Below are 26529 nucleotides of genomic sequence, written 5' to 3'. Positions count from 1 at the left end.
GAGTCCCAGTCCATCCAGACTCCCCCAAAGGCTACATGAAGATTAAGTGTAGCCTTGTGACAGCTGGCGAGAAGTGAAAGCTGTCTGAGAGCGGCGACTTTGTTTTGTTCACCACCTTATCCCAGGGCCTGGAACAGGGGCAGCACAGGTGTTGAGGCAGTGAGGGAATGAATGTAATGAGGGGCCCAGCATGGAACTCTAAATGGCACTTTCACTTCATCCCTAGGGGAGCACCAGTGTTGGGGTAGAAGATCAAAGTGCTCACCTCTGAGAAGCCAGGTTTTTTGTTAATAACCTTTGATCATTTGGTGGGAAACATTTTCTGATAATCTGCATTTTCACCCAAACTGTTCGAAGACTTCTCCATCATCCAGATTGTTTTTATACCTCAGTACAGTCATTTGGCTTCCAAGAAAAACACAGCACTTCTTGTTCTGTTCTTAGCCATCAAACCAGTGGGTAGCCAAAAGCCAAGGAAAGATCTACGCACTTGAAGGACTCCTGGTTTTATTCAGGAGCTGTAGCTGGAAACCTATGGCCATGAACCACCGTAATTTTTCATAGGAATGAGGTTGGCCTGAACAGCAATTAGGGATAATTCTTACAAGAAAAGAATAGAGAAAGGGAGCAGTTAATTGGAGAAGAGATTTTAAGGTCAAAAAGAAGAAGCTGAAGGAACTTGTGTAGGACAGCCTTAGGAATTAAGAGTCTGACACGTTGAGAGCTGGGTGTCTAGTGGAAGAAGGAATGGGAACTATGGAGACAGACTTGTGCTTAAAGGAAACAAACCAAACATTTGTTAAGTGTTAGGAGAGGCGAGTTTGGGGACTGGTAACTGAGTTGGCAGGCTATTGCTGGTGAAAGTAATGAGCCCCTAAATTGGGGTGTTAATGTGGGACTGAAAGAGGAATGTTGTACTAAGTGCTAGTAACACTCAGTATACGTACTCACTCAGTATGTAACACTCAGTATATAACACTGAGTATACATACATTCAGTATAAATGTTTTTTGATACTGTAACTCAGTGTACATACGTTAACATTTGATGTTACGGTTACAATAAAGCTCAGGTGAGGTTATTGATTTTTAAATTAGGGGCTTTAAGCTTATTTTGAGGATCCAAAATTTCTGTAAGTTTTTAAATGATGTATTTTATTTTTCATTGACGATCCTAAAATGTTAAGCATAGGAGTCGTACTCTGGATGATATAAATTTTTTTTTAATCACTAGCGAGATCTGAGACATCAATGCCAACCTGTACATTTATGTTCAGAATATTATTTGTGCCAAACGAAACCACAGTGCCTCCTTCAAGAACATTTTGCTGTAGGTTGAAGAAAGAAAAGCGGTGGGAGATTGGAGCAGTTACTGGCACTTAGTAGGGCTGCGTAAGAGCTGGAAATGCCAGGCTGCTGAGCCTTACAGTGGTCGGCACTGTCTTCGTGTTATAGACCCATGTGTCCCATGGAGCCTACTTTGGGTGGATAATTAGTTGTAGGCATAGTGGTAACTAATGAATTTTCTGAATGTTCCAAACATTAAAAATAATCTCACATGCTTACCTATGGTAGGTTTTACGATTATAATTTTCTTTAAGAGAATAAACTACAGAACTATAAAGTGACACTTCACTAAAATTGGCATTTGACACTTGGAGAATTGGTAAATACGTGAGATACAATAGATAGGCGTGGTGTCTGGCACCCACGAAGCATTCTAAACTATAGCTGTTGTGAGGGGTGGCAAACCTCCATGGACTTTTTAAGGAATTTTTTTCTCTGGGCAGGTGAGGGTTTCTCCCGGCATTGTGGCCTGTGGAAAAGAAGGACGGAGAGTGGCTAGCTTAAGGGAGGTGGGTGTGAGCGAGGAGCCGGCAGAGCGTCAGGGCAGGGCAAGGTAGGTGCAGATACGGCTGGAGATCAAGGCTGCAAGAGAGCCATTGCAAGGGCTGGAACATAATTGGGGAAACGAGTGCAGGGCCTGCCCTTCAGGAACTCAGAAGCAGGTTGTTTAGGAGATCTGTAGCAAGGCCCTGATGGTCGCGAGTCCCAGGCAGAAGGGTGAGCTGACTGAGCCTGACCTTTTCCTTGGGGAATCTGGGGAGAGCCAAGAAGAGGGGAGTCTTCGGGATAGTGTCTTCTGAATAATATCTGGAACTGTCTCCTGGACAGAGAGCAGCAGGAAGACATCGGACCCAGCTGGTTTAAGGACTGAAAGTTGATGGCCTCTCAGTGGGTTGAGGAGATAGTTGGCACCCCAGAAGCGGCTGGGGTGAGTGGGGACGGGGACAGGGATCCGGGCTGAGTCCTCGTTGTGGAGCACCGCTTCGGCACATGGGCCGCACATCAGAATCACCTGGGGATGTTTTAAAATGCCAGTGTGTACGTACCGCCCCAAACCTAATGCATCAGAGTGTCTGCAGGTGGGGCCAGGTGATGGTCGGCCTGCTTGTCCCCCTGCCTGTTCGGACCTGCAGCCGGGTTTGCGCCCAGACCTGAGAGTGTCAGAATCACCGGGAGGTCCAGCCTGGGTTTGCAGTGGAGTCTGAGAATGTGCATTTCTAACAAGTTCTCCGGGGGCGATGATGCTGTCGGGGTTTGAGAAGCCCTGTCTTAGAGCCAGGGTTGTTTAGGGTGTATTTTGAGCCTTTAATGCTCACAGGGAAACTGCCATTTGTCTGTATGGGTGTCCTTTGTCTAGTCATTTTGCTGTGGACAGGACTGTGATTTGATTGAACTGAACGCTGTGTATGTTGTGACCAGCCGTGGGACTTTGGAAATGTTACTTAACCCCTCCAAAGGCCCAGTTTTCTCATCTATAAAATGGATGTGCTGACGGTTTCATAAGGACTGCGAAGGTGTGTTAGTTAGGATTTTAGTTTTGGAAGGAGCTGACATGCAGTTATTTAGGAGGACTTTTTATTGTTCTCATCCCTGAGTCTACCATAGTTACTAAGGAAGGAAGAGGAAAAGAGGATACAAAAAAAATCAGTAACATGAAATTCCTGTAAGATAGCATTTTATTATTACTGTATATTGAAATCCGGTTGTTCTTGGCAAATAAGGTAGCATTCCTTGTCCTCTAACTAGGTTACAAGATGACAAGCTCTGGAGCCAGTCTTTGAACCACAGCCTCACAGTTGAGTGACCTTGAGCGAGTGACCCCGCCTCTCTAATTCTCTTTCTTCTTTTGCAAAATGGGGGTGATGTCTTCTTCCACAGGGTTGTTGGATTGATCAGAAATAGTCTTGGAATATACAGAGTTGGTACTTGTCCCACAGTAGGTGCTCAGTGCATGGCACCTCTTATTTTTGTTGCATTTGACTTTTTAAAGGCTTGTGTTCCTTCTGTTAATTGAGGGTAGACAGAGACTGTTGCTTGTATAAGCTCTCCCAGTTCTCAGGAAGGAATAAGACAAGTGTATTAATAATTTGGGAAGAAATGAGGTGGCCTTTGGCCTGTGGCTGCCTAGCCGTGCTTAAGGCTACCTCAGCTGGTCATGTAGCTGTCAGGTCTGACACGGATTGTGTGGGGGGAGGGACAGACTGCTTGCGTCCTGAATCCATCTCTGTGGTAGGCCATTTAGACATAACAGTTGGAGAGGAATATCAACCCCATTTGGAATGGATTAATGCAGTCAAAGAACATTGGACTCCAATATCCTATGGATTTTTTATTAAGCAACTAATGTGTACCAGACAGTGAGCTAGATGTACTTCATTCATCATTGATTCATTCAGCAACTATGAATTGAGTGCTCACTGTGGGCCAGGCACTGGGGTTTGCAAGGATGAAGTCGCTCTCAGGATGTCGCCAACCCTGTGTCCCTAGAGTATGCCTGCAAAAAATGATTGCAAGGAACTTGAACGTTATGTTGTGTTGCTCTCTGCAGGTGGGTAGAATGAAAATGCTGCCATAACTTGAAATCCTTTGGAGTTACGCTGTTCTGGTGGTGTATGGTTAATAAATTTTGGCCTGTACCACAGTTTCACTGTGAAATGGCAAATATTTCAAGAAGAGTTAAAATGTCTACATTTTTTCCTTTTTATTGAATTTATTGGGGTGACATTTGTTAATAAAACTGCGTAGGTTTCAGGTGTACAGTTCTGTAACACGTCATCTGTATATGGTACATTCACCACCCCGAGTCAAGTCTCCTTCCATCACCATTTATCCCCCCATACCCTCATCTACCTGTTCTGCTCTTCTGCTTCTTTTTTTTGCCTGTATTTTCTCCGTTCAGACCCACCATATCCACGTTGGGTTGAAACAGGGATGTCCTTTTTCTCTCTCTTGGAATGACTACCTCATACGATTTCCTTTAGATTTTCCGAAGCTTTGTGAATTAACCAGGGAAGGAAAAGCTAAAGCAGAAAGTGATTAAAAAAAAAACAAACACCAACCTGCCAGGGATAACCACTTAGAGCATACAAGGTCTGCCTCCTCACTAGACCAGAAATACCAGTTTAGACATTTTGGAGAGTCCAAAATTGTAGAAAATGCTCCAGTGATTTGAGGATCTCACAAGAGCAATGTCTTTCAGATCAGTGAGGCACTGTATGGCTAAGGGATCTCTGACACACTGGGAAATAAAATCAGATGTCTTCCTCTCTGTTAGGTTTGGCTCCTGCATACACCTCTTCCAGGTGAGACTGGAAAATAGACAAGTATTTTACACACTCCATCACTTTCACGTGGTTACCTGACATGTGCATTTTGCTCGCTTGAACATTACCTTGAATTAATAGTTGCTGTTTTTGGCCAGTGTCTACGTATTTGTGTCATCTGTCATATGTTCATGCAGACCCAGGATGAAGCCAAGTGATGACTGAATAAATGGCCCAGTCTTCCTGCGGGAAAGTGGGGGCACTTTATCAGAGAGACTTTGTGGATAGGGGTGGAAAGTTAGCATTTAAGCTGAAATGCTTTTTGTCCTTTGTTTCTCCTGGTTGAATTTTATTGTTTTCCTAATGTGCACATCTCTTGGTTTACCTTATTTGAGAGTGCTTCCTCTCTAGGTTTGGTTCAGCCTACAGTTTTAGAAACAGTAACTGTAAGGATAGCACTATGGCTTATCTCACAAAAGCAAACAAAAAAATGTGTCCTGTGACTGTCACAACCAAACAAGATGATAATAACTTTGAGAGTGGTTTTCTAGAAAAAAGGTGCGATATCACCTCCCTTGCTTGTTCCACCCGTGTTTTTTTCTTTTTTTTAATCCTCACCTGAGGACTTTTTTTTCCCCCATTGTACTTTAAAGAGAGAGGAAGGGAGAGAGAAAAACATCAAGTCAGTTGCCTCCTGTATGTGCCCACGATGGGGATTGAACCTGCATTCTAGGTATGTGCCCTGACCAGGAATCGATGCTCCAACCAACCGAGCCACACCGGCCAGGGCTGACCCCTCTCTTTAAGATTAATACTTTATTTCTTGGCATGCTGACCCATTCTAGGTGCACTCCCCTTGTGCAGCCTTCTGAGATCTGCTGCCTGAGTGGATTCCTTACCACGGTGATTTTTGTTTTGTTTGACAGCCTGCGTATGGAACCTTACATTGTTTGTTTGTTTTTCATATTTTCTAAGTGAAATTACAAAGTCTTTGAGTAAAAAGACATTGTCCCCTTTTTATTTCCCTCTCTCTGTTTCCTTCAGCCTTGGCTCCATCTTGTTCCAAATGTACTTGAATTTCCCCCTACGCCCCCCTGCCTCGAGTTGCATGAAAGCCCGAGTGATGCCTGCCGGAGCTGATGTGGGGGAGAGTGGGTGGGGACCTAAGCGGCGAGGAGCCTGAGGAATTGTGTCCGGCCTAGCAAGGCTGATCCAGGTCAGAGGTTAAAAGGAACAAAGTGAAAATCACTTGTGTCATTCCCTGGGGGACTTGTCAGAACACAGGAGCCAAAGCAAAAGTGGGAGGTTCCCAAACCAGCACCCCCACTTGGCCAGCCTTGCAGAGGGATTCTACAGGTGGTCACCTCGCCTCCCTTGAGCCGTTGCTCCCCCGGGGTGCCTGTCTCAGAGCCGTTCGATTTCATCACCAGCTCCATCTGAAATTTGAGGTTTATTTACTTGGTTTCTGTCTCAGGGTTCTCCACCAACACCCCCCTGAACCCCAGGTCTGCTGATTTACTAAAAACGCTCACAGGACCCAGCCTATACAGTCCGCCCTCCATATCTGCTGGTTTGGGCATCTGTGGATTTAACCAACTGCAGATCAAAAATGTGCAGGGAAAAAACTCCTGAAAGTTGATCCCTAAACAATACTGATAACAATGATTTATGTAGCGTTTACATTGTATTAGGTATAATGAGTAACCTATGGACCATTTAAAGTATGCTGGAGGATGTGCATAGGTTCCAGGCAATTGCTACCTCATTTTACAAAAGGGACTTGAGCATCTGTGGATTTTGGTAGCCACCGGGGTCTGGGAACCAATCCCCTCATGGAGACCCAACAAAGACTGTAGTCATGCTCATGGCTATGATTTGTTACAGCAAAAGGATACAAAGCAAAATCAGCAAAGGGGAAAGGCACTTGGGATACATACTGGAGGCAACCAGGCTCAAGCTTCCAGAGTCCTCTTCCAGTGGAGTGACGCAGGGCACACTTAATTCCTCCAGCAACAGGCTGTGACAGCACGTGCGAAGTGTTGTGTACCAGGGACACTCATGACACACCCGGAGCCCCGCGCTTTTACTGGAGTTGCTCACAGAAGCACCCTCTGCCTCGCAAGTGCCGGAATCCCTGCCTCTCAGAGGGGAAGCAGGTGTTCAGCGTAAACCGCTTGCACAGAGTCCAGATGCAGCAGGCCATTCTTACCAGGGGACGGTTGGGATCCCTCCCCAAACCTGAGTTGCCAGATGCCAGCCAAGGGCATAAACAGTCTCAGGCATGCTGTCTTGTCTTTCCAGCACAGTTTCTAGAGTTGCTCTTTTTACTTTAAATTTATTGAATAGGAGGTTCACATTTGTGCCCAGCAATTGAGGTGTTGGCTAGATGGGCCTTGGTCTGTCATCACTTAGGGAGAACCATGGTCTGGGTCGATGGGTGTTTTGCTTTCTGGGCATGGTTGTAGTTTGATGGCGCTGCCTGCCTGCCTGCAGCCCGGGTTTCTGCTCATAAGGCAACTGAACTGCCTGCCTCTGTCCATTCGTCAGGATGACTTATTCCTGCCGCACCCCTCGCCCTGCTGGGGTGATCAGACTCTCTGGTCCGGGCATTGCTTCCTTTTCCTTTTCGTGGTTCCTGCGTGGGTTTGGCTCCACTCCTCTCCAGGTGCCCCCAGGCACAGACTTAGAGCTTTCTGGGGAGAATGGCGGGGAGTTGTAATTAACTTCCATTTAAAACCTGTCTTACTCTTTTTAAAAGTGTTCTTTGGAAATCTTTGCAATCTGAACCTCCTTGTTGTTGAGTTTTGCTCTTCCTTTTCTTTTCTTTTCTTTTTTTTTTTTTTGTTTATTCCTTTGAGTTTTAGTTGCCTGGTTTCACAAATCTTACCTTTAATGGTGGTTTAGAATTACATACAGTTGATGCTCGAACAATGTGGGGGTTAGAGGCACTGACCCCTGGCACAATCAAAGATCCACAGGCAACTTTTGAGTCCCCCAAAGCCTAACTGCTAACAGCCCACTGTTGACTGTGAGCCTTCCCAATAAAACAACCAATTGACACCTATTTTGTATGTTAGATATACTATATACTGTATTCGTATAATAAATAAAGTGTTAAGGAAATCATAAGGAGGAGAAAATACATTTGCTGTATTTATTGGAAAAAATCCACATGTAAGTGGACCTGTGCAGTTCAAACTCATGTTGTTCAAGGGTCAACTGTACTTTTCAGGGTCGTCTCCGGGCAGCTTCGTTCTGGCTGATGTGCCCCTGCCCTGCGCACCTGTGTGCTGCAGGGCCTTCTCAGACCCAGGGAGGGCACTGCAGTGTCTGGCCTCTTGTGTCATTTATGTTTGTATCAGGCCACATGTGTCTCTCCTTATGGTTTGAATTGATTCCCTTTTCCACCTGTCTCTAATGGGACCAGATCTATTTTTAGCCACATCAGCTATTCCACAGTCCTGGCCAAGACTATGGGTGGACTGTGATGACATAGGGATTGACGTGTCACTGAGGGTGGCTAACCTAGGCTGGTTACATTCAAACGTGCGGCAGCTTCACTACACGTGCCCTCAGGGTTCAGCCAGGTGAGTATGGGGAAGGTGGGGAATTGCTCTCCCAAGTTGGCTGATCACCAGAGGCCTCCTTTCATGGGAGTCTTATCATTACTAACCCTTGGGCACACGAGGGTTTTTCTGAGCCGTTTACCGCGTGGTGATCGAAGGGCTGCAGAAGAGAAAGGCCAAGATGCAGCACTGTGCTGGAGGCTCCAGCCCGGGGTGGGGGTGGGGGTGGGGGTGGGGGGGGCGGCCGGGTGCCCTCTGCCAGCCAGCTGCTGAGCACGGGGAGCGTGGCTAGTGCCGCCGAGGAACTAAATTTAAAAAGAAATTTTCAATTACGGTTTACTTTCAATATTATTTTGTATTAGTTTCAGGTGTTGAGCATGGTGACTAGATAATCGTAGACTGTATAGAGGAACTAAGTTTTTAATTTTACTTAATTTCAATTAATTTGAGTAGCCACATGTTGCTAGTGGCTTTCATGCTGTAAGGGGTAGTACAGGAAATAGTTACAGTGTAGCCTTCAGAACTTTGATTTAGACCACAGGTTTTGAGCATTTGTCATCATTCACGTAAAGGGTTTAGAATAGTGCCTGGTGAGAGCTGTGTGTTTAGCAAAAACTGTGGGTCTAGTTAACGTTGGCTTATGTTTACTTAATATGTTGAATAGAATGGTGGTAAAGTTCACGTGGAATATGAAACTTATTTTTAACATTTATATATTTTTTTTCTAAACAAAATTATTCTTTTTTTGCTTTAGGTTGCTGCAGCAACTGGCCACACAGTCGTGTTGGTAGACAAGACAGAGGACATCCTGGCAAAATCCATAAAGGGAATTGAGGAAAGCCTTAGGAAAATAGCCAAGAAGAAGTTTGCGGAAAATCCCAAGGTAGTTTCTTGTTATTGGTGTCTCCAAGACGAGTCCCCTGACCACCTCACATTCTTGGCGGGTGGCCGGGGGAAAAAGGGAGGTGCTGACCTTTGTTTAAATTTGTTTATGTAAAGCTCATTTCTCCATAACTTTAGACCATTTTAATAACATAGTCACTAAACATACCAGGGACACTGGTTAGAAAACAGGAGAAGTAAGTAATCACATTGTTGGGTAGATTTGAGGTTGAGGAGAAAGTTTCTGTGGGTAGTGAACTCATTCTGTCCACTGAGAGTTTGAGATTGAATGACACCTATTTTGTTATAAGGTTGGATGAGGGAGAAACAGGAAGATAATTTTTGTGCTTGCAAGTTAAAAAGAGAATGATACAATAAAAAATGTACTTAGCTAGAACTCTCAGTTGCTTAGGTAATGCCTTTTGCCTGTTGTGTATGAGCTGACTAGAAAAGACAGCACAGAGTGAGGCCTTGTCGCTTTCCGCAGCAGAAGGGGTGCAAGAAGCCGAGGAACCCCCAGAAGTGGGAACTCTGGCTTGCTGGCTCTGTTTCATTGGACCTTCACAAATAATTAGAAATACTGCAAAAGCCACCCCAGTGAATTTTGGTTTACCTCTGTCAGCTTGTTACAGTTGCTTAAGATTGGTTGCCTTGGGGCTTGAATGGAAATCCTCCCCAGACACAGGCGGAGAAGAGTGCAGGTAGGGCTTCTGTTGTTTTTCATCTGAGGTATCCACAGGGATGTGTCTAGTTACCCTGAAAAATTTTTTTATTGTGGTAAAATATATATGCAATAAAATTTGCCACCTTAACCATTTTACCTCAGCGACTTTAATTACATTCACACCATTGTACAACTATCACTGTTGTTCCCAAAACTTTTTCACCTTTCCAAACAAAAACTGTACCCATTAAACAATCATTCTCCTTTCCCTTCTCCCCCGAGTCTTTGTTAACCTCTAATCTTTCTGTCTCTCTGTATTTGCCTATTCTAGGGACTTAATGTAAGTGAAATCATACAATATTTATCCTTTTTTTGACTGATTTCTTTCATGTGGTGTAATTCTTCAGACTCATCCATGAACTTCATTCCTTTGTATGACTGAATAATATTCCATAGGATATGTATACCACATTTTGCTTATCCATTAACCTATCGGTGGGTACTTGCCTGTTTCCACCTTTTGGCTGTTGAGAATAATGCTGCAGTGAATACTGGTATACTATCTGTTCAAATCCCTTTTTCAATCCTTTCAGTTATGTACCTAGAGGTAGAACTGCTAGGTTCTGTGGAAGTCCTATGTTTGTTTTTGTGAGGAACCACCAAACTGTTTTCCATAGTGGTGCACTATTTTACCTCCCCACCAACAGTGTGCAAAGGTTCCAGATACTCTACATCCTGGCCAACACTTGTTATTTTCTGGGTTTTTGTTTTTTTTTTAATATTTGCTGGTTTGTTTTTCATAAAAGCCATCATAGGAGGTGTGAAAGTGATATTCCATGTTCTGGGTTTGTATTTTCTTAATATCTAGTCACTGTTTAAAAATCAGAGAGGGACAGGGATAGATACAGTTTTCACAGTGAGTCTGAACCCAGGGACAAAACCTGCATTTTCCGCATGTTTGCTCTGCAGGCTTCTGCAGACTCTCCCCCTGAGCGGAGACTGGGCCCTGTCCTGAGTGTGATTGGTGCCCCTGCGCCCAAGTGCCTGAGCTCCTGGGGAGTCACTGCTCAGGAACCGAGTCTCCTGGTGTTTCCCACCTCTGCCAGGCACGTGCCTTGCAAAGGGAGGTTTTGCCTCCAGCCTGGCTGGCTGGCATGTTATAGTCACCCAGCTCTGCACTGACCAGTGCAGTAGAGCTGGCTCCACGTAGCTGCTGAGCACTTAACATGTGGCTAGGCCAAACTGAGTTATGCTGAAAGTTTAAAATAGACACCAGATTTCAATGACTCAATAGAAAAAAATATAAAACATCTAAATTTTAAAAATATTGATTACAGTTTGAAATGATGTCTTATATGGGGTTCAGTAAAACTTCTACCTGTTTTCTCTTTTTCAAACATGGTCACATAAATATTTAAAAATTATCTGTCATCTCACATTCTATTTCTGTTGAACAGCTCTGGGTAGTTGGCTCTTTCGTGCTGATTTGGGAGCCTGTGCTGATTATGACCCTTTTGGTGCCCAGTGGGCAAATTACATCTTGAACCCAAATGGCAGTTGCTAGAGGAATTGTCCGTTTCTGCCCTGAGGCTGTTCGTGGGGACCTGAAGTCACAATGAGGAAAAGATAGGACCTGAAGCCCTTTGAGAACAGAGGCTGTGCCTGGCATGTTTTTGAAACATCAGTTGCTGGCACGTGATGGGCAATGACTGTGTGATGAATGGCTGCTGAGTTTGGCTTTCTTACCCTCTCTGTTGCCCTTACTCGGCTCTTCCCTCCTGTGAGGGGGGACTGGCCAGCACCACCTTCCAGACTAACGGATGGTCCTGAGCTAAGTGTCCACTCTTTTCTGGGAGGACAAATTACAGGCTCCATGGAACAGCACACAGCAGTCTGCCACTCTGGCAACAGCTACAGCAGGCCAATACCAGTGCTGCCAACAGACAGTTTAGTAACAGGAGCAGATCTGGCCAAAAGCTTGGAACATTACGCCCTCTACCTGACAGTAACAGTTGACCAACAGTTGGGATTGCTCACAGGCTGAGTTCTTCCCTTGGTGTGTAAAGTACATGGAGATGCTGTTGTCTCTAAGCAGAAAAACAGGGAGTTTAACTTCTCAGAATTGCAGGTTGCATTCAAGTTGCGTGTGGGTGTGTGGGCCTATTCTTACCCTCCTCTTTCTTTCTGCCCGAACAGCAAATTTCACACACCATTGTCTGGTGAGTTCAGTGAATGTTGTTGTTCTTCTCTAATAGGCAGGCGAAGAATTTGTGGGGAAGACCCTGAGCAGCATCTCGACCAACACGGATGCAGCGTCTGTCGTCCATAGCACGGACCTGGTGGTGGAGGCCATTGTGGAGAATCTGAAGGTGAAGACTGAGCTGTTCAAGAGGCTGGACAAATTTGCCGCTGAGTACGTGGCCTGTGACATTCTTGTTGGGTCTGAGGGCTCCTTCCCGGGCTCAGGCTTTGCTCCCAGGAAGGCATCTTCTGATGTGAAGCCCATTTCCCCTTCCCTAGCCTGCAGCTCTTTGCCTTGTTCTCTGTCCCCTACTCCCAGTTTGCTCCCTGACTTGAGCTGTCCTGATCTGATCTTGGTCCCCATGCCAGGGTGGGATTCCCCGCAGTCAGTGGAGGGTCCATCCAGGGAAAGCCCTCTGTCTCTCGCAGCATCTGGGCCACAGGCCTTTCCAGGCCGGAGGATGGAAGGAGCTTGACCCAGTCCTTCAGTGTCTGCTGAGGAACTTCAGAGTAGTTTCATGTGTCCCCTTTATTTGGGGACAGTATAGGTATCGGGGATCTTTTCTCATTACCTTCCATAACAGGCAGTAGTTTATAGTATTTCCTCCATTGACTGACTTTGCAAACTAGAATTTTAAAACTTTAAGTCATTTTTTTTAAAAGGAAAAGCTCTTCCTCTACCAATTGTTTTTTTTAAGATTTTATTTATTTACTTTTAGAGAGAGAGGAAGGGAGGAAGAAAGAGAGAGAGAGATACATTGATAGGTTGCCTCTTGCACACGCCCAGCTGGGGACCTGGCCCTCAACCCAGACATGTGCCCTGACTGGGAATTGAATTGGAGACCTTTTGGTTCGCAGGCTGGCACTCAGTCCCCCAAGCCACACCAGCCAGAGCACGTCGTACCTAGCTTTTAAACTGGCATACTTGGAAGTTGTTTGAGGAAAGTGGGCATTACAGTGCCCTAAAAGGGAAGTGGTGTCCTGAGCTGAGGACACATGGGATCTTCCCTCTGGCTCTAGTCCAGCCACCTACCCACACTGGCTGGCTTCTCCTCTCACTTCACTCTCCTCTCCTCTTTCCCAATTACTTATTTCTTCTCCTGTCCCTTCTGCCCCTCCTCCCACTTGCCCTTGATTTCAGGCAGATTGCAGTATTGCTTTTGGGTAAGCAGGAATCCCCAAAAGTGGTCAGTAAGGGGCTGATCTTCCTGTACAGTGATGAGGCCTTGGCAGTCCTAATTTAGAATCAGGCTGTGTTGTGTGTTCTCATCCACAAGGTGGCGCTGTAGGAAAGCCTAGAAGTCTTGCCTGTTTAAAGATTTGCCTGTCGTGTATTTGGCACCCCACTTTAGTGTGGTCTTTAAAATTAAATTCAGTTAAAGTCAGTGTGTATTTTTAAAAATATTTTATATACACAAGGGAAGATGGTGCCGCTTTTTTTAGGAGTAGAATGCCTTGAACTACATTTATCATGTGTATACACATATCTTTTCTTCCCCAGTTCTACTAGTATAACCTTTAAAGCTGCTTTTGGACCAGGTGGTTTTCTTCTCTTTTCATTTGAGCTCCATTCAGTGGATAAGTAAAGCTTTTCACTTGAGGGGGAAAGAGCTTCGTTTATGTTTCTCACCTGATGTTTCTAGTTGAGAATTCAGGTGTTTCTTTACAATTTTTCGCGTGAGTGTCTGATGCATCCTTCTTTCTTTCGTTAGTCTTTGATCACTTAGAGTTTTATCTTGTGACTGAGGTTGGTTATGTAGCTACCTCCTTTCTTTCTTCACATACCATGAATATTAACTAATACAAGTAGAGGGGAGAAATTTTGCTCCATAAAATTAAGGAAAGATTGGCAAAGATTAAATACACCTTTGGAATAGGTAACTTTTAAATTACTCAGTATAAAACTTTAAAATTAAATGAACCAGGTCATTTGATTTCAGCTCTTGTAGGAAGAAGTGTTTTTTCTCTGACTCCCGCCGGGGGTCAGGGCGGCAGAGCTGGGCAGTAAGCAGCCGCCTTGCGCGTCGCACCTGAAGGTAGTCCTGTGTCCAAGCATGGGACCCATTCCAGTACTTACCATCTTTCTCTCCACAGACACACAGTCTTTGCCAGCAACACTTCCTCTTTGCAGATCACAGATATAGCCAACGCTACCACCAGACAGGACCGATTCGCCGGGCTCCATTTCTTCAACCCAGTGCCCTTGATGAAGCTCGTGGAGGTCAGTGGGTGCCTGCTCGTGCGTGTCTGCCTGCTTTGTCCGCTCGTGGTCCTGCTGCTGTGATTCGCATCTGCCCTGCCACCAGGAATTACACCAGATGGGGTTTAATGGGAGGAAGGTTGTCGCTGTGCTGTGGTTATCGGGCCTTAGCCTATCCTTTCAGAACCGAAGGCAGGCCCCTGTGCTTTGTTTCTTCAGAGCCCTATGTTCTGAGCTGTGGTGTCCAGGGGGGCTGTTAACTTTGTGGAATGTCATTTACTTGTTTGTGCACTAGCTGAGGGGCGGTGCAGAGAGAGGCGTCGGACTGGGAAGGCGGCACTGAAGACCACTGGCTTGATGAGACTCAGGGGAGAGCCTCACATGTTCACATGGTCTCCTTGAGGTCAGTTTGCTCCAGGCTGTAAGTGGAATTCTTATTAAACAGCCTGGTGTTACACAGGAGCCACTAAACCACCTCATCCGCCATTCTTGGGGTGAATTTGGTGCCATTCAATAGGGCCTCAGTATTGTCCCCAGATGAGGCACATCTCTTAGATGTTGTGATCCGAGCTATTTAAAGAGCTGCTGATAACCTTGGACCTCCTGACCACAAAGCTGGAGGCGGAAGGGAGTGGCCAGGGAGGGCTGCCCGCCCCCCCAGCCTTCCTGGTGGGGCTGCTCTACCTGGTTGGAGACTTGGGGACGAGGGAGATGGAGTCACAATAGACAATTTGCACCTGAAATGTGGCAACTTGCCTTTTACAGGGGACTAATTACAAGGTCTGAGGAGCAGCTGCTATTAAAGTAGCATTTATTGTGAGGTTGAGGGTTTATTGCCCTGCGAAGTGTGGGGGACGAGCAGCCGCGGAGCCCTCAGGCCTCCCTGCGAGGGTGTCTGGGGATCTGTTCCTCCACTGCTGCCTTCTCCAGGCCCCTTCCTTCCTTCCTTTACTCCCATAGCAGTAGCTCTTAGGTTAATGATGACTGCATGTTCCTGTCCAAGGACAACTCTGACCCGTCCTGTGATAGAAATCTCTCTGTTCTACTATTGCTCCCCAGTTTCTTCCAATTTACCTCCTTCCCTAGGGCTGTTTTTGAAGAAGTAGAAGAATGAAGGTGGGCGGTGGCACAGGGAATGGAGAAAACCACATTTATCCTCTTTGCAGAAAAGAGCAAAAGAAATGGAATGGAAGTTTTAACATTTCAGTACTTAGGGACTAATTGCTTTCTTTAGTTACTATATTATGTGCATATGTGTTTTGGAGATAAAGACATTTTGTGGATTTACTTGAAACTCTAATAGTTGTTTTCGGCTGCATTTATCTGACAGTGTCTATCTGTGTCTTGGGAAATGTACATTGGTTGTTAAGAGCCAATGCTTATTAGCAAATGTTAGCATTTTCTAGAAAATATTTTCTAAAGGTGCTCTTCTCTAGTCAGTGTTCATGCTTTAACTTTAGCTCTCGCATATGTATCTGAGTGGCTACTCTCTTTTACTTGGAAATATATGTATATTGTATATATGTATATTTCTTTTCAGAATCTGTTGGAGCTATAAGCAGATTATCTGTAGCATGTTGCTATTTGTTGAATAAATAAATATTCAGCCCTTCTGTGAAAAACCTTTACCATTGACTTCTTTAAACCAGCAAATTATTTTTAAAACGCCATTGTTAGCAGCTTTTGCCCTAGCTCCATCTGCAGAGCTCTGACGGAGGCTGCCGACACCTCCTTGGGGACAGCCCTCGGGTTGCTGTTTGATTTGTGAAGCCTGCAGAGCAGGGTCCAGCCTGCTGCTTCCCATTCCTCACCTCCATCTCCATGGTGCTGCGTTCTGTTCCCACTCATTTACTTCCTTTAGTGTCGTAATACACAGCCACACCCCACGCTGTGATCGCATTAAAATGCGAATGATAATTCTCTTCGTGTATGTAGTGCCTTTCATCTCACACAGACACCAGCTCATTAAGCCATATAGCACTCTTACGGGGATGTGTCAAGTATCATTCTCCCATTTCTGGGGAGAGAGGTGAGGCACGGAGGCTTGGTCTGCGTTGCCTGAGCTCTTAGAAAGGGTCTGATGCAGAAGCCAAGCCCGTTTGCTTTGACTCTCGTTGAAGTTTCTTAGCTGGTATTTCAATTATATATAGTATAAATTCGCCGGGCTCTCTTCTCCATTTGCCAAAATGTAATTCCTGAGAGGTGGATTCTCTTACTGTTTCCTGAGGGCTGACTCCAGGTGCGGTGCTTGGTGCCATCTCCTAGAGACCCCAAGCGGCCGCTGCGTCCCTGCACTGCACCCCTTGGAGGTTCATAGGACCGCAGGCGCCCTCCCAGGTGCCTGGTGGGCAGCAAGCCCCAGCCATGAGCCCATTTGCTGGAAAGGAAAGCCTTCCTCTGTGATGAGCCTGTTCTGAAGTGAAGGGAGCTTTTAGGCTCTGGGCCATCTGTGCGCAAGAGGGTGGGATAATGGGGAGACACCCATCTCAGAGGCCAGGAGACCTGGGACTTGACAGTCTGGGGCTCCTCCTCTCTACTGAGAGGGGAGGACTCCATGCAGAGTCTCTAGGGGCAGTCATCATACTTCAGCAGACTTCTCGTTACCTCACTGAAGCGGCGAACTAGCAAGTAAAACTCTAGCAAAAGCCAGCATTTACTAAGCGCTTCATACCTGGTGGGGCTGTGTGTAATGCTCTGCTTCCTCAGCTGATTACATTCTCGCCTCAGTTCCTTGAGACAGAATGATTTCAGTGTCATGTCAGATTCACGGAGCATGCCCAGAGTCACAGGGCCAGTGAGTGGTGCCGTTGGGGTTTGAGCCCAGGTCTGTCTCAGCGACACAGCCTGCGAAACCCCTACATGTGCACATGCATTTATATTTTAAGCCTCGGTTTTGTATATTCTGCAGTACTTCACTGTCTTAGACTGGGCATTTTGGTAAACATTTTGTTTCCGGCTTGAGATCCTTCTGTTTTTGCTGCCCATGTGGATGCTTTTGGTCAATGTTGCTCAAACTGTTCTGTTACAATTGTTTGCTAACTCTTGGTCATAATTCTTTCCCGTTTCCCATTTGCAGGTCATTAAAACACCAATGACCAGCCAGAAGACGTTTGAATCTCTGATGGACTTCAGCAAAGCCCTGGGGAAGCACCCTGTTTCTTGCAAGGTAGAGTATGAGTAGCTTGGGAAGAGAGTGATTTTCCTGGGACCCTGACCTACCCCAGGTAGAATTCTCGCGTGGTAGAATGGTGTGAGAGATGGGGTGCTTGTACTGCAGGCCTGCCCACGGGCGGCGACAGCTGCGCCTCCTTTCTAGCCCGCCAGCCGGGGAGCCCAGGGCCGCCAGGGGAGACTGGGATCCCAGGGGGGCCCAGCTGACTGTTGATGAGCAGCAGTGTTTCCATAAATGGATTTTGTTACTCCGCCAGCTTTAGCTTCTGCTGGGCCGCAGGGAGCCGGAACCGCCCAGTGTGTCAGGCACAGCCTGGCGTACACATGCCTCCCTAACAAACACTAGGCTCTGCTGTTGGCGGGAGCGCCGTGCGTGCATGATTAGGAGACGACGAGCGCGGAGCAGCCGCCCCGCCCTAGTTCGCGTTGAGAGGGCTGTTTCTCTGTGGAATGTTGCATTGTGGTTTGTGTTGTGTTGTTTTCAGTGAGAAGTATGGTCAAATGGAGAGCATGCCTCGGCCTTTCCCCCTTTCTTAAGGTGTCCTCTGGTTAGATGTAGAACGGCCCCCTGCTGCCTGCCCACCGCTTCACTCGGGTTCCCTCAATCTCTCATTGGTTTAGCTCCTGCTTAGGTCTCCCCAAGTTTAGGGACCACACTTCTGCACGGCTCAGCAGTTTTTCTACAGAAGCAATTGTGTCACAAAACGCCATTACAAGTTTTTATAAATATCTCACCTGCTTTTTTGACCATAAGCTTTTGTATCATTGGGGTTCTTTTCATAGAACACTTTTGCTTTCTAAAAGGTTCTCAAGATGGAATCACAGTATTGTATTAACCCATGAAGACTTGTATGGTTCATGAATCATCTGAGTAAGTTGTCCGTTGATGTGGACCCAGGAGCCAAAGAAAGCAGACTAGTACGTGCCATTGCCCAGTCCAGGGTAGTGTTGTTAGGGAGTCTCATCATCTGAACACTCATTTGTTGTTTGTTTAGTTTGATGGTTTTAAATCATCTGGATTTTTAAAAAATCACATTACTAACCAGATGTGATGATTGCACTTTCTTACCAGTTTATGCTGTGTTAGTGGCAGATAGTAATAATATATTAGAAAGAACATCAGCGTGTAGCGAATCAAAAGCTGTGACAGTGAAGTGTGGGGACGAGCCAGTGAGCATCTTCAGTGGCGGAATGATTCGCTCATGGCGAGTAAGGAACTCTCTCCCCCTGGGGGAGCCACAGCAGACTCGGGGGTGGGAACTCTTTGGTCTCATCAGACTACCCTTCTTGTATCGTCCAGAACACTTTCTCTAGGCCTGACCTTAGTGCTCTCTGGGAGTCTTTCTGGGTCAGTTATTTGGGCTCTTGGTGAGGCACCCAGACAATATAAGGCAACACAAAGGACAGGGGTGTGCACACTTTTGTGTAAAGGGCAGCAGTGAATATTGTAGGGCACATGGTTTCTGCTGCAGAAACCATGCTTCTCAGTCCTGCTCGGCAGGAGAAAAGCAGCACAGACAACATGTGCTGAGAAGAGTGGCGCTGCATGCCAATAAAACTTTATTTAAAAAACAAGCTGGGGACAGGCTTCTGACTATAGGATTGTAGTAGTAATTACTAACAGCTGACAAAGAAGAATGGCATTAATGTGCCTGTAGTGTGTGTGTTTTCAGAGTGAGATTTCACAGGGAGAGGGTGGTGTAAAGCAGTTAAGGCCACGGACTCTCTCTAGCCTGACTGGACTTAAGTCTTGGCTCTGGCACTTACTAGCTGTGTAACCTTGGGCAAGTCACTTAACCTCTCTGTGCCCCAGTGTCCTCTACCTCACAAAGAGGTAATAATGGTACTTGTCTCACAGGGTTAACATGAGGAATAAATGAATTAATATTTGCAAAATACTTAGAACAGTACCAGGCATGTAGTAAGTACAGTAAAGTGTATTTGATAAGTTAATAAAAGAGCATGAACAATGTAAGCAATGTCTCTTTACAGTCCCCTAATATTTTGAGATTATTTGTGTCAGCATCCTCAGTAACACTGAATGTTTTAATGGGGGAGAAACTCTTTCCCAATAATCTTACTGAGAAAATGCTGTTTTGTTCCAATGAGCATTTCTTTGATTAGCAGTGTGTTTAAATATTTTGTGAATTTTAGCACTCTTTCCAGGCCCTTGACATACACAGTATTAACTCTATCTATGTAAAAACTGTATGCATTGTAGGTGGAGCAGGTATTTTGCCCAGGCTGTTCTCTGACTTCTGACTGTGTGTGTGGTGTGCGCTTCATGTACTGGGTACACTGTCATGAGTTTCTGCAGTAAACTTTGGAGATGAAAAGCATTTTTGCCCTGGTTATAAAATCAGCATTGTTTCATTACTATAATCTTGGTTAAACTGATAAAGGCCTTTGTGGGTCTCTGTATTCCTGGGAGACAGGTAGGAGATGGCCTCGGGGGGGGCACGAATCCTGTGGCTTTGCAGCCCAGGGCGCGCCATGTGCAGCCGGGGTCACTACGGGAGCAGCGCGGGGCGGCCACCTTTAACCCGATGTGACGGATGGCCTCCTGCGTGTGGGAAAGGGAACCCACGGCCAGGGCGAGGATTTCTGCCTGCAGGGAGATCACAGCCTTTTATTAAAAGAGGGGTGCCATTTACTTAATGGAATCAGCTTTACATAAATACCACCAAAAAAATTATAACCGCGGTCTGCCCCACGAGCCCTCAAGAGAGATCAGTGGGTGGATTCACACCCCACACTTGACGTGAAGAAGCATTTCCGTGTGGAGGGAAAGCATGGATGGCGTCATCCGGGCTGGTGGGTCCTAGGTGGCGTGTGTGAAAGGCCCCAGGTCCAACTCTCAGGGCATCCGCTCAGTTGTCCGGGAACCTGTTCCCAGCTTGACCGTCTCGCACTGTGTGTGGAAACTGCAGAAATGCCACCATTAGAGTGTAGGGCAATGCGCATAGCGAAGGTGGTTTCTGATGTTTCTTCACAGCTTGTCACATGGAAACACCCACCTCATAGATGATGAAACTGAATTTCAGGATGGTGCCAGGTCAGAGTGTTAGAATTTGAGCCCAGATCTGCCTGCCCCAAGGCTGTGCTCTCCTAATGACCCCCACCTTGATCTGCCTTTATTTCGGGATCTATGCGGTGGAGGCACCTGGGAAGGTGGAAGCAAGGCTGTGCTGCCATTTTAAGACAAGTTTTGAAAATGTATCGATAGCCCCATAAACGTGGGTAACGTAGCCCAGGATGAGAGGGGGCAACCTGGGGACTTCAGAAAAGGTAGAATTCACTGATCTTTTTATTTTTCTGTCTCCTAAAACAGGACACACCTGGGTTTATTGTGAACCGCCTGCTGGTGCCGTACCTCATGGAAGCAGTCCGGCTGTTGGAACGAGGTAGCTGTCCCGAGCCAGGCAGGAGCAGCAGGTCTGGGAGGCACCGCTCTCTGGGCGTCCTCGTGCGGGGGCTGCAGGAAGGGCGGGCCATGCAGGGCAGGGAAGGAGCTTCCGCGTCCTGGCCGTGTGGCTCGGCCTCGCCTGGGCCCTGCCACCTTTGCCGCTGTCTTCCAGGGGGGTCGCTGGGTTCCCAGTGAGGCCTCTGAGGTGAGGCCCTAGGACCCTCCACTGTAGTCCCAGCCAGAGCAGTTACATGGCCAGCTCGGATTTGTAGCCCAGACCTCTGCTTTTGGTTAAAAGGTTTATCACTTAAAATAATAGGAATAATGTAAAAATCACTGGACCAGATGACCTCCGATTTTCCTTAAGGTTCTAAAATTGAGACCACAAGATAGGAAGTAAGTAACAGGGCACATTCAGCCAAGGACCATGTCTAACAGCCCTGTTGGCCTTGGGGATGATGCCATGGTGCATGTTGTTGTTTTAACCTTGAGAAAGGTCAAAATGTTTCCTTAATATATGTGGATAGAAATGTAATACTTGGGACTGGGTCCAGATTACAGAATGTCCTGCATCCTCCTGCCTGCCTTCCCTACCACATTTGTGGAAAGGTAACTATCACATCCGCTTCAGAGGCAAACAGACCTTAATAGGACTGGATAAAAAACAAATGTAATTGTTTTCAATTACTTCACGAATGCTTGCTCCCGAGAATGTCATTTTTTGAAACAAAACGTTTATACCAGCTCTTCTGCAGAGATGAAAGCACATTTGCTTTCTCAAAATCTGCTTTAAATATTAAAACTTTTCTCTGTTTCATGGAAACATTTGCCTCACTTTTGCTCCGAGATCAAACCAACACTTTTGTGTTTATCTATCAGCAAATATGCCTAATTACACCTCAGCAAAAGCGGGAGGTGTTTTGCTCTACCTTGAAAGGCATGGTGGTGGTTTTATGTGATGTGTTAGAATATAGCATGTGGGTGATCCACCTCCTAGTGGTGTTTTTCTCACGGAAACATACTGTCACTTTGATACAAGATACACGTTGTAGCTGATGGTGAGTTGAAAGTCATCTTCTTGTCTCCATCCCCTCACTGACAGTGGTCCTTTTCTAAACAGAAGGACTCCTTTGACGCTTACCGTCACTAGTGGCCTGCAAGATGAAGCTGGAAGGGGGGTCTGACCCCAGGGGGGGGCTGCTCTTAGTTTGATTTGACGCTGCCCCCAGCACCCTGTCGTAGCTGTCCCTTTGCCTCTCTCCCCACAGCCTTCTTGGGGCCTTTGAGCCAGAGCATGTGCTTCTAGAGCAGCTGGGTGTCGGGGCTGGTGTGGGCGCGTCCTCCCAGCAAGCCTCCTTGTGGACTCCTGATGTCACACCTCTGGCTTCTTACCACGTCCCTGCTGCTGCCTCAAGGCTCTCCCTCCTCCAGCCAACACAGAGGTGTGTTTAGATGCACACCGGCCACCTCTTTTCCAGCTGTCGGCACCAAGTGGCTGGCTGGCCTTCATCCATTCGACTTTGAAACCTGAAGCCATTTCGGATCATTCTTCTCTTGCCTGTCACATGTCTGTTCATTTGTCACTTTTGATTCCTCCCTGTCACCCCAGTTCCCCCGTGCTAGTCAGCCTGCCTCAGTGAGGCCCCTTCAGGGAGCACGGGCGTTCACACCGCCTGCTGTCTTTCTCTAACTGGTCTCTGCTGCCCTGCCCGGGAGCATGCTGCCCCAAAGGGTGGGGAGACAGTGCCTTCTGTGTCTGCCCCCACGCAGCTGGGGGAGCCCTGGGGCGCACCGCAGAGTCGTACAGTGAAGTCAGTGATTCTCTGTAGCCCGGTCCTGTGTGAACTCATTTGAGGAGGACTGTGCAGCGCTGTCTTGGTCTCCCGGCTGCTGTAGCTAGACTAGTACAGACTGGGTGGCTTATAAATAACAAGTTTACTTCTCGCAGCTCTGAGATTAGCGTGAGGGGCCCTTTCCAGTTGTGGACTGCCAAGTCCTCGCTGTGTCCTCACGTGGAGATTGCAGAGAGGGGGAACAAGCTCTTAGAAGGGCTCTAATCCCATTCGTGGGAGCTCCACCCTCATGACCTCAGCTAATCCTAATCACCTCCCAAAGGCCCCACCTTTTTATATCATTGCATTGGGGGTTGGGTTTCAAGATCGGAGTTTGGGGGGGACACAGACGTTCAGCCCATGACATACGCTGCTGGGAGGCCTGTGGTGCGAGTGCTGCGAGCAGACGGGTTGGCAAAGGGCTGCCTGGAGCGGCGGGGGCTCGTCAGGTGGAGGGAGGGGTGAGCATCGCGGAGGGGCCGCCTCACCCGCTCAGGCATCCTGGGCCGCTGGGCTGCTTGCACAAAGTTCCCACAGGCCGTCACCCCCTCCCTGCCCCCGTGGTATCGCAAGCTCTGCCCCGCCCCCTCACCTCTGCCCTCTGGTGCTCTGTGCTTGGGGCACCTGCGCTGGACCTTCTTCCTCAGTGACCTTCAGCTCTGTCTTCTTCACTGTTCCTGTTTTCATCCATTCCTACTATAGTCACAGCCTGATTGGTGGGATCGGTCACCCTCATCCCTGTGGGTCAGAGCCCACGCTCCATCCCTTTGAACAGGCGGGTGCCCAGTAGCAGACAGCTGACCTCGTCGGATGCCACTCCGACAGATCACAGTCAGCTCTAGTGGGATGATGGGGCGACATGGTGAGCTCTTAGGCGACACCCTGACAGTGCCATGAGCCGTTCCCCCCTGTCGCTGTGATACCTGCTCGTGCTGTCCCTCCCCTGCTCAGGACTCTCAGTGGTTCTTCATCACCTGCTGAGTAGTGTGCGCCCGCAGGGGGCCTTCTTTCCTCAGCCTCTGCCCCACCTTCATCACCATGTACCTCACCGCCACCCGTCACGCGGTGCCCCGCTGGAGTGTCGTCAGGCCGCAGGCTGGACCTCTGTGTTGTTGACACTCTTTTCCCTGTGGCCAGTGTCTTCTGTGCTTTCTTCTCTGTAAGTATCCGGGTCTTGATCTTAATACCCCACAACGTGCTGGTATAGGACCGGCATTGAGGTTGCTGTTGCTGAACCAAGGAGTGGCGGTGGTGCAGAGGTTCCGGTCCTTGTTGCTGTGACCCTGGTGGTTGTCAATGCCAAGAATGGCCGGTAGGTGGCGCTGATGGGCCAGCAAAAGAACCGTGTTGGGGCAGGTCCCAGGTTCCCAGGCTGCAGAAGATCTGGGAGTTCACCGAAGAAGCTTTTCTTTGTTGTCTAGAGTTAAGGGCTCTTAACTGGGTAGGAAGATTCTTGAACGTCTTATGCTTGATGCAGAATTTTGCATGTATGTACATTTTCTTTGGAGAGGATGTCAGATTCTCAGTGACGCGCCTCACTATAAGGAAGGGTAGGAAGTGTTGGTCTAAAATGCGATTCCACCTTTAACTACTATGTGGCACACCAATCTGTATATGTGTTTTATTTATCTCTCTCTTCGTTTTGCCTCTTTTGCTCTGTATTACTCAGAGTAGAATTTTAGAGTTGTGCTGACTTTGTAAAGCCATTTGGTGTGTGTGTGTGTGTGTGTGTGTGTGTGTGTGTGTGTGATATGCTGTCTTCATGTTATTTTTTGGAATAGTTAAGTGAATCTCTGAATCTAGAATTACAGTCTTGCCTCCAGGATTCATTGCCTGGCCTTGAATATAGATTTGATTAAATGGCCTTAGGTAAGGTGGAACCATTATGTTATCAGATTTCTGTCCCCAGGGAGTCTATAGTCCCAACGAGGGGAGACAGCCCCTAGTAAATAACCATTGGATAACAGGTTAGGTTGTGGCCAGTAATCTCTGAAAAAGACAAAGGCAAGAGGATGGCAGGAGTCCTGGCCTAGAGTCCTGACAGTTGCTAGTTTTATATGCGTGGAGAGAGATGGTACTGTGAGCAGATGTCAGATGTCTGAGGACACTGGGCACCAGGCGCAGGGAACAGCAGGTGCTGAGCCAGAGGAATGTGCTAGGCTGTCATTCCAGCATTCCGGCCCTGACACCATAGACGCCTCGGGGTTTAATGAAATTCTGTGAGCAGAATCCACGTTGCCATTTTCTTTCTCATTCCCGCCTTTGTGCCTGCTGTTCCTCCTTCCTGGAATGCCCTTCCCTTGGGATTCTCTTCGGGACAGTCAGGACCTGGGCCTGGTGGTGGTTTTGGTAAAGTCATGATAGTGTGAACAAACCTCTCCATCCTTGCTCATAGAGCTGTGTGAATCTTCAGCACTTGTTAGGGGGAAATTTTTGGTTTATACCTCTGAGTGCTCCCACTACATCATGAGCACTCATACTGAGGGGTCATCTTGTTTTCCTTTGTCTCATTCTAAGTCTGGGTGCCTGGTACATAGCAGATTCGAATGCAAGTGGTGTGAATGGACAAGGACACCTGGTAAGGCTAGTGCATATGGTCATTGCTCTCTCTGCCTTCTTGTGACCTGAAACTCAAATCATGATTCTCGGGGTCTTCTGACTAATTAGTGGAGTACTAATAATGTCACCCTTATGAAATAATTGGTTGGTATTTTAATCCCCTTGGACTGCCTTGAAATCCTTTAGCACTATTTTAGTACTCAATAAGTCTTCATAGATGTTTAATAGTTCCTGTTTCTCGTGCCCCCAAGTTTGAAATATTTAGTATGAAACCTCTGAGTATTTTAGCATTTTGGTATAATAACCCTTTGTGCTTTGGAACAAAATTCTAGATATGCACTTACTATAGGCTTTTCCTGTCCCTGATTTTGGAAAAAGAGGACAGGTTGTTCTCTGTAAAGACCTCTTGTGGCCCAAGGACAATATGTCAAGGATAAAATTCCAAGGAGCATGCATGTTGGCCCTTGTCTTAGTCTTCTCAACACATTTTCCAACTTGCATGGCCATTCTAAATCAGGTTTGGGCTTTTCTTTGAACATATCTTGACTGAAGGGTTTATGTGAATGTGATTCTACAGGAATACTCATTACTTGTAAAACCGAGAAAGCTGGAATAGAAATATATATATAAAATAAATACAAAAACGTAAAACTTAGTTCTTTTCTTTTTTAAAAAAATAAGTCCCTTTATCAGTCAAAAAATTTGCTCTAGCTTTAAGTGGTATTTTAGTAAGTTATTCCAGAGTTAGAAAATTCCAAGCTATTAGAAAGTTACTAATGTTTCCAGGCCACTGGGGCTTTCTCTCTCCATGGACAGAATCCACCTCGCAGAGTAAGCTGGCGGAATAGCTTTGAAAATCTTGTGACCTGTTTGGCAAAATCTCACCCAAGCTAGAAATCCTGACCCTGAATATTTTTTGAATGCTCCAATATGTAAAACTCTAGTAATCCTGGAACTAACAGCCTGACAAGGAGGATTGTGGGAAAGATGGTGGTGACTCAGGGCCGCCCTCTTCTCCCCAGGTGACGCATCCAAGGAGGACATCGACACTGCTATGAAGCTGGGGGCTGGGTACCCCATGGGCCCATTTGAACTTCTGGATTACATTGGGCTGGATACTACGAAGTTCATCATGGACGGTAGGACTTGGGATTCTCTTTTGTCTTTCTCTGAGTGGAGGTTGTCTCTCTCATCTGTGACTTATAACGCCAACTTAAAATAGAAATTACAAGGGGTCTTAGCAGACTTTCCAAAGTCCTGCCCATACCAGCCTAAAGATTCAAGTGAACAGATGGTAGAAGGAAAAACGTGACTGTCTAGTGTCTCCTCACAGGGTACCTTTTTTATTTTTAACTTTTCATCTTGAAATAATTATAGATTCACAGGAAGTTTCAAGTAT

General features: G+C 46.7%; 1 protein-coding gene across 1 annotated transcript in view; it reads left to right on the top strand.

Moving 5' to 3' along the window:
- The window catches only part of HADH (hydroxyacyl-CoA dehydrogenase), a 42325-nt gene that overhangs the window by 13998 nt on the left and 1798 nt on the right, over positions 1-26529 (top strand). Inside the window, exons 2-7 of the mRNA XM_054591641.1 lie at positions 8930-9058; positions 11977-12134; positions 14057-14183; positions 17239-17328; positions 20665-20737; positions 26153-26269. Coding sequence (XP_054447616.1) covers positions 8930-9058; positions 11977-12134; positions 14057-14183; positions 17239-17328; positions 20665-20737; positions 26153-26269 — 694 coding nt within the window. The remainder of the gene's footprint in view (positions 1-8929; positions 9059-11976; positions 12135-14056; positions 14184-17238; positions 17329-20664; positions 20738-26152; positions 26270-26529) is intronic.

Source organism: Pteronotus mesoamericanus, unplaced genomic scaffold (assembly GCF_021234165.1).
Source record: "Pteronotus mesoamericanus isolate MK-2021 breed Mesoamerican mustached bat unplaced genomic scaffold, CSHL_Meso_final scaffold_232, whole genome shotgun sequence".
Lineage (NCBI taxonomy): Eukaryota > Metazoa > Chordata > Mammalia > Chiroptera > Mormoopidae > Pteronotus > Pteronotus mesoamericanus.
The sequence above is the reverse complement of the archived record's forward strand: the minus strand, read 5'-3'. Positions and strand labels throughout refer to the sequence as shown.